At 53.6% G+C, this 7990-nt stretch overlaps 1 protein-coding gene across 1 annotated transcript in view; it reads right to left on the reverse strand.

Annotated features, from left to right (window-relative positions):
* The window catches only part of LOC119101174 (protein couch potato), a 37025-nt gene extending 30427 nt beyond the window's left edge, over positions 1-6598 (reverse strand). Inside the window, exon 1 of the mRNA XM_037224455.1 lies at positions 6486-6598. Within this exon, the coding sequence (XP_037080350.1) occupies positions 6486-6545 (60 nt within the window). The 5' untranslated portion in view covers positions 6546-6598. The remainder of the gene's footprint in view (positions 1-6485) is intronic.
* Positions 6599-7990: the final 1392 nt, after the last annotated feature.

Consider the following 7990-nt stretch of genomic DNA (forward strand, 5'->3'; position numbering starts at 1 on the left):
ACAGAGTGGGACAATTTAAGGAGTGATCCAGACTTGTGTAGTGCTTTTAACTGAAATAGCCATATTGAAGATCACTCTGTGCATTTCATAGCCCCGCACTTTCAAAAGGGAGTGTTCCACATTGATATGAGGTTTTGAACTGAAATAGCCATCTTGAAGACCGTTCTGTGCTGTTCACAATCCTACTCTTCTAAAGATACAAGTCCCTCCATTTTCTGAGTTATATCCCCGCGGATATGGACAAAAGTAAATTGGGGAGCGTATTTCAGTCACCTTGACATTCATGACGTAGTAATGCCATTCAAATCCTGCCATTTCATGTCGAGACGTTCATATCTGGTGTTCGTGAACGCGATTTTCAGCTACAACGGCGATCAATCGCCTCTCAATCAATGCTGTACAAGGTATGATGACGTAATCAAACAATGACGCATTGAAGAACACATTTACTTTACAGGAAATTGTGCTGTCTAGACAGTCTTTTCCACTTAAAAAGTATACCAATATTTATAAATGAGCTTGTTTTATCACATCTGATGCTTACTTTGATATAATCAAATGTGAAACAGTTTCTTTAAGACCTAAGCCCTTCTTTTTTCCCAGCCGCATGCCAGCGACGGTGTGCAGATTTTTCGGGGAGACTATTTCAAGGTCACCAAGGTACCCACGACGTCACAATAACGTATTTTAATCCTGCCGTTTTGTTGGCCACGTGGCGATCAAGGCCAATAAAATATAATCGGCGATTCGTTCATGTCTGGCGTTCGTGACCACGATTTCCTGATATGACGGCCGCCAATTGGCTCTCAATCCTTGTTGTGCAAGGTACGATGACGTAATCGAATAATGACGTATTGCGGAACATATTAACTCGACAGAGATATTGCGTTGTCAAAAGCAGCCCATTCCACTTTAAAGTATACCCATAGTTATAAATGGACTTATTTCAGCATATCCGATGCTTGATCCGACATCTTCAAATGTGAAACGTTCCCTTTAAGCATGCATATCTACCCGGCATTCCTAAAACCGCTACCATATGAACTGAGGCGGAAAGGACTAAGGCCCAGAGAGGCGAACGTTCTCGACGAATGCTTCATTACCAACGATTGGTCGGGATTCCGTTGCACCCGCGCGCCGCCAGTAGCTCATAACCGGTTCATTATGTTCTTGGAACAAGCGGGTAAATAAGAATTAAATCAGAAAAAGCGGTATAAATTTCTTTCCTCGAAAACTACATCTCTTTATACACCATGCATAAGTCTAAGACGCTATTTCGTTTTAGCTTTGAATGTATGAAAGACACTTATATTCCCAGCTGACGTGGGACACGCAAATGTGCCATGAAAATAAGTACATGTGCGCAGTAACTTTAACTCAGAGGTGACCACTGATCGATGGCACACAGCACATGACACACTGAAAGGCTCATAGGCCGGGGCATAGTCACTGTTGCCTTTAAAGACGGATTCAAAACTCCGGGATTTTTCCACGGCCTCTACTCTAACCTTTGGATGTGGGGATTGATAACTTAAATTTCGTTGAAGCATATCGCATGACACTTGAGCCGATCGAAATCAGACACTTGGTTCCGGAGCTCTCCGGGGAGGGAAGTTGGGGAGGGGGCAGAATCTGTAGCGCAGGTTTTTCGATACCACATCAGTACAGATAAGAAGTCAAGTTGGGTTGAGTTTGACGGAGCAGCTTCGTCGCTATAAGGTGTCGTCTACCATTGTTGACGACGTACAAGTGCTCATTACCCATGACGTCACAAATGACGTCATGTCGCGACTGCACTTCACTTCGAACACCAATGGGGATGCAACCTTGAATGGAAACTGCGGTACTGACACAAGCAGGCGGCACGCCCAGCTTTGCGGCCCATTGGGTCCCACGCGATGTCAAACAGCGGGGAAAGGAACTAGTCACGACCGAAAGAGCATCGAGCGCTGAAGCGTGAAATTACGCTGCTGTCAGTCCTCCCCCCCCCCCTCCCCCGACAGGGGAAATGCCCTCGGCGATACCCATCGATCGGCATTGCATTGGCTCCCAGTGGTCAATTGATGATCCTCGAAAGCAGATGAGGTATACATAGCTGTTTCCAGTCAGGCGAAGCTCATTCTGACCAACGGTAGCCATCGTGGAGCTTTACACCTGGTGGTCTGGAGCTTTACACCTGGTGGTCTGGAGCTTTACACCTGGTGGTCAAAGCTTTACACCTGGTGATCAAAGCTTTACACCTGGTGATCAAAGCTTTACACCTGGTGGTCAAAGCTTTACACCTGGTGGTCAAAGACGGGCAAGGCGCCTTGCACAGCGTGAGACGAGCATGGCGACTGCAGATGTAAGGACTATACCAGTTATACTCCTGCCTTGAGCCCCGTTATATTATGCCTTGTGCTCCGTCACACGATATACTGAACAGACAGTGTAAGCACCGCCCTTCCCTCCCCTCCCCCCCCCCCCCCCCATCTCAACTCTGCAGATTTTACGTTACCCCAATGGTGTTGCATTGGAATAAAAACACTTGAAGGCCTGTATGTCCCACCTTTCCCAACTTTTGACCCATAGCGGAGTCTTAATCACGCACCTAATTACAAATACTAAAATTGTATCATCGATGCATTGGAATGTGTGTATTCATGAATGCTTAGCAGGAAGATCAACACTAATTTAGCTTGGACACACTAATCCCAAATCACATCACTTGCTAGTGGCTGCCTCCCAGGCCTCATCTGACTTTTTTAACTTGTTTTTATTCGCGTCTTCCGTGAGTATAGCCTCATATGAGTCATACACAAATATTACGGATCGACATTAGCGATGTGAGGAAGGGTATTGGTCTGTGTAGCCTAATCTCCGCTACCATGTATTGCTTGGTCCAGGATTCCGTTTACGAGACTGACTTCGTAATGTATACCATAGCTTGGCCACAAAGCACATTAGAAACGTGCTGATGAGATAGTACCACGAGCGCAGTGTTGTAAGATAAGTTGAGGGAGTCAAACGAGGAGAGAACGTTTAAACATGCGCCACAACACACCAAAAACATTCTGCTTTGCTCTCTGATTTTAACCCAGTTTCTTCTCAAATATCGGGGTGATTGGGGCCCTCCAACGAGAGACAGAGGAGATTTGTGTCTGTCGATGGTGTGGTGCTGGAACGCATGGTTTAGAACGCATTTATCACATCATTTCCAAACTTCTTTGATCAGTAATATGAGCATGAACATGAACAAAGTCTGGGAAATACGTTTGGTATGGTAGTATTATTTCAGTTCAGTCCGCGTCACCAGCTGACAGCCGCTTACGTGGCTTCACCTCTCTGCAACACGGCTGGCGGTCGTCCCGGCCGTCTCCGGACGGTCACCGGTGAGTCGACATCGGGCCGTGGTGCCTCCCGGCGGGCCGGCGAGACTGCCGCGGACGACGGACCCCGCTCGCTCCCGCTGATGGCCTCTGGGCCCTCCCGAGTGGCCCGCTCCACCCGGCGGCACCCAGCTCCAATCAATGCCGTCCGCAGCGGCGACGAGCGCAGCCTGAGGCCGAGCGGGCCGACCTTTCCGAGACTTTGTCAGCGCTCGCTCGGCGGCCGAGCTTAAGAAATTAATTGGGATGGAAGACGAGAACCGATCAAACTTGCAACCAGACGGTTTCGACACGGCTGGTTGGAAGTTATAGTTATGCCCGGGAGCGCGGATCAATAGCACAGGGGACAGCATAAAATACCCTGAATTAGTCTGTCGTTGAACAATCAGGTATGATAGGCGTCGGCGGGTATCTTGCACTCCGTATTACCTCACGGCACAAGTGATGGTAAACGAATAAACGGGCTCTTGCAGCTCCGGTTTGAACAACAGACAGCACCTGCACGCCATTGTGACTAGGATGGTGCCTTATTGGCATGCGTGCATGTGAGACAATATTGGCAAATTAGTATCACCACGGTGCTGCAAAAATATGATGCAGACGAAGAGAACATGGGCCAGGCACATCCGCTGCAGTATCCGACCAACAACTGATGAGGACCAGTTGGCGAGTGTCGTGACGATATCTAGCCAGAGCCGGACAGTCACGGGCTAGATACTGGCCAGGCAGTGGCGAGGTGACAGCCAGTGGTGAGATACCGGCCAGACATTGGCGAGTTACCGGCCAGACAGGGACCAGATAAAGGCCAGGCAGCGACGGGTTACTGGTCAGACAGCGATGTAACGTCATTCAGAGAGCGGTACGACGGACAGCGGTATGACGCAGGCCAGACAGCAACATGACGCCGACCGACAGAGATATGACGCCGTCCAGACAGCGGCATGACGCCGGCCACACAGCGGCATGATGCCGGCCACACAGCGACATGATGCCGTCCAGACAGAAGTATGACGTCGACCAGATAGCGGCGTGACGCTGGCCAGACAGCGGCATGATGCCATCCAGGCAGAGGTATTACGCCGGCCAGACAGCGGCATGACGTTGGCCAGACAGCGGCATGACGCCGGCCAGATAGCAGCATGGCGCCGGCCAGACAGCGGCATGGTGCCAGCAGCATGGCGAAATGGAGCCGGCCGGAGCAGCATTATACTGCTCAGAGCCGTGACACCGGTCGGACACCGGCGAGACCCCGCCCGGGCATTGACGTGCCATTGGGCAGGCAGCGGCATGACACCGTGACGCAGGCCGGACAGCGGCGTGACACGGTGAGCTGAGGCGTGTCTGAGTCGTGCGGGCGCGGTGACACGGCGCCGTCAGCGGGGCATGGCGGCCGCCTGCAGCCTGCAGCCGGCGCCCGACCCCGGCTGCAGGCCGAGTCGGCCCACCGCCGCCGCCGCCGATGATTCAGGACAATGGGAACGGGGCACACGGCACTGCCGGCGCCACCGCGCTCCCGCCCATCGAAACGCCACGCTTCGTGAGCCACGTGGGTATTATGGTGTCCCGTGGAGTCGGCTCGGAATGTGGGCGCGGAAATTGCATGAGTGAGTTTGACGCAAATACGCTGGTATATCCGTAGATGAAGAATGCTGGGGAAAGTTGGTGTAGCGAAGCTGCTGGAATGAACATACTGCAAAGCATAAAAATAAGTTTTGTATATTTTGAAGAAAGTTGGTGTGACTATCGCAGATATATCTGTCCTATAGCGGGTAGGTCAACATCATCACCACCCAGATGTTTTGCTGATTAGGCAAACAAACATGGTCGTGGCTTTCGTGCACAAATGTGCTGCTCCCTTGTAAAATGCATTGCTATCTGGGCGATAACGATTACGCCAACCTCTTAATTTTATTCGGTAAGCCGTAAAGGTACCTGACATCCAATAATAATATACAATATAATAATAGTAATGATATAATGATATATAATAATAATAAACACAAACAATAATAATAATAATAAGACAATAATAATAATAATAAACACGTTATGCAACCTCAGCCGCGCTGGAAATCTACTGCAGACCTCCAGTACCAGCGCGCAGTACAAATTCTCTCAGCGAAGAACACCGAAGAGCAAGCCCCAAGTTCCCAGAGCCCGACGCACGCCGCGCTGCAGAGGAGGCACCGCTCCCAATCGCAGGTGGCCGCTCGGGCGGGGTGCGATCTCCGTGGCCGCTCAGTCCGCCGCGCTGCCGTCTCCAGCCGGTCGCCCTAGGACGCCGGCAGACAGCCCGACCTGAGCTCGACCCGAGCGGGCGCCGGCGCGTCAGGCTCACCGCCGCCGTGGCTCCGGTTCAAGCATCCCTCGACCGGGATTTCGTCAGATGGCTGAGCCGGTAAACTTCCTGCCATTAGAGCGAGCGGCGGCCGCCGTCGGCGGATGTCGTGTCGGCTGCATATCGAGCCGGCCGGATCATGTTGTATGGGCTCCGCCAGCGGCGCTCGCCCCGCACGGCTTCCGCGCGCGGCCCGGGGCCAGGCAGGCCGTGTCGGTCACCGGCGCTGCACTGCGCCGTTTTTGTAACGCAAGCCGCGATCGCGCAGCACGGCGTGCGGAAAAACGCGCTGCGCTGCGGTAATGGGCCGGTTCCGGGCGCTGCGAGTGGCAATTTGGCGGGTTGATAGCGCGCCATTTCGCGGCCACCGCGGCGTCCAGGACAGAAGCGCCACCGATTCGCCGGAGCGGTCCGTGACGAGCTGTGGCAGCAGGGAAGCATGTGCTGCCTGCCAGGGAACGACGCCCGCCAAAACGTGTCTGATCAGACAGCAGTGGCGTGGCAGCTCGGCCGGGCTGGTGGAGCCGGGGGCAGCCGGAAGTCTTCGGCGCCGGCCCCCGAGCGGATCGTTACCGCCGGACCCGTGTCCGTGAGGCCGCGGCCAGCGGCACCCCTAATTAGCGCCTCCAGCGGCGGGGACGGAAGCGATCGACCGGCGCCCTGGGAAAAACGACGCCACCGACCCGGCGCGGGCCGCCAGCTGAGCAGCTGCATTCCTCCGTGATCAATACGGCGCCCCCACCTGGTGGCGCAGCGGCGCCGCCCGCACGTGCACTCACCTCCTCGTCGCCGAGAGGGCTGAGGCCTGCCTCCAGGCTGGGGCTGAGGCAGGCGTCCATGGTGGCCGGCGCGACCGTCTCGCTCCGGCTCTGCCGTGGGCGGCCGGGCTCGGCCCGACAGTACGCGTGCACGGCGGTGCTGCCGCTGCGGCGGCGCGGCGGTATCTGGCCGTGGCGGCGCCGTGCTCGGCGCAGCACGTCGGCAGGGGCGGGTGCGGATCCGGCCGCACCGCCGGCCGTCGCCGCCGCGCCGCTGCGATGCCCGGGCGCGACGCGCAGGTGTGCGGTACGGGCGTGACGAGTGTTAGACACGACATCAGGCGTAGGCTCCTAGCCAGACAGTCGACGCCTGGCTGGTTGTCAGCCTGTTGGCAAGTTTTAAAGCTGATGCACTCGCGTATTGCCGGCGATGGCGGTTCATGCCCGTGTATATACTGCCAACATATCCAGGCGCCTGTGTGAGCTTCAGGAGTCACACATTTTTTTTTTGAAAGCGCTTTAAAGAGCGACAACCACTGCAACACGGTGTCATCATAAATTAATGCTGCAGCATGCGTCATTAAAGGGAACGTTCCACGGTCGAGGCTATTGAAGCGAGCATCAGACATGATGAAATGAGCTCACTTATAACTATTGGTATACATTTAAGTAAAAAACTGTTAAAGACAGCACAATTTCTTTGTTAGGTAAATATAACCTTCAATACGACATTGCTTGATTACGTCACCGTGCCTTGCGCAACGTTGACTGCGAGCCGATCGCCGGCCGTTATATCTTAACATAGTGCGCACGAACGCCAAATATGAGCGACTGGACAATTATATCTTCCTGGCCTCTATTGCCGGAAGGCTAATGGAATGACGGGATTTGGATAATGTTATAATTGCGTCATGGGTGCCTGGGTGACTTTGAAGTAGTCTTCCCGAAAAGCCAGCACATCGTCACGGGCGTTAGCTCAGAAACTAAAGTGTTCTAGATCTTAAGAGGGGCAGGGCTGAGAGCTGCACCGACTGATGTTCAAGATGGCTATTTCAGTTCAAAATCCCATGTAAACGTGGAACGCACCCTTAAATTACGAAAATTTCCCATAGTGCACATGGGAGTAGCCTTCCCAATTTTACTGCAATCTGAGAGGTCATCAGTTGATCCGAGGCGTCCAACTTGGCCCCATTGTGACCACAATAATCCATGCGGCATGCCGGTATTCCTCCTGTCTTTTTCGGTGCATGGTGAAAAGCAAGGGTAGGCGGAGGAAACTCCGGTCATTCGCGGTTAGAACAATGCTGCAAACATTCCGGGCGTAATCTCCACCACCATCACTGGTCAGCACCGCAGCTCCCCTCCTGATGTGAGAACCCGCTGCCGACATGTGGCTCCGGAAAGCTAGCATGCCTTTCAGGGCCTCCATGGGGACATGGGTCCTGCCTGAGCATGCTTTCTTCCTGGACCAAGCCCGGGCTGTGCCCATCGAGTCAATAAGCGTCTCCTGGACCAAGCCCGGGCTG

The sequence above is a fragment of the Pollicipes pollicipes genome, unplaced genomic scaffold, assembly GCF_011947565.3.
Source record: "Pollicipes pollicipes isolate AB1234 unplaced genomic scaffold, Ppol_2.1 Scaffold_4881;HRSCAF=5763_pilon_pilon_pilon, whole genome shotgun sequence".
Classification (NCBI taxonomy): Eukaryota; Metazoa; Arthropoda; class Thecostraca; order Pollicipedomorpha; family Pollicipedidae; genus Pollicipes; species Pollicipes pollicipes.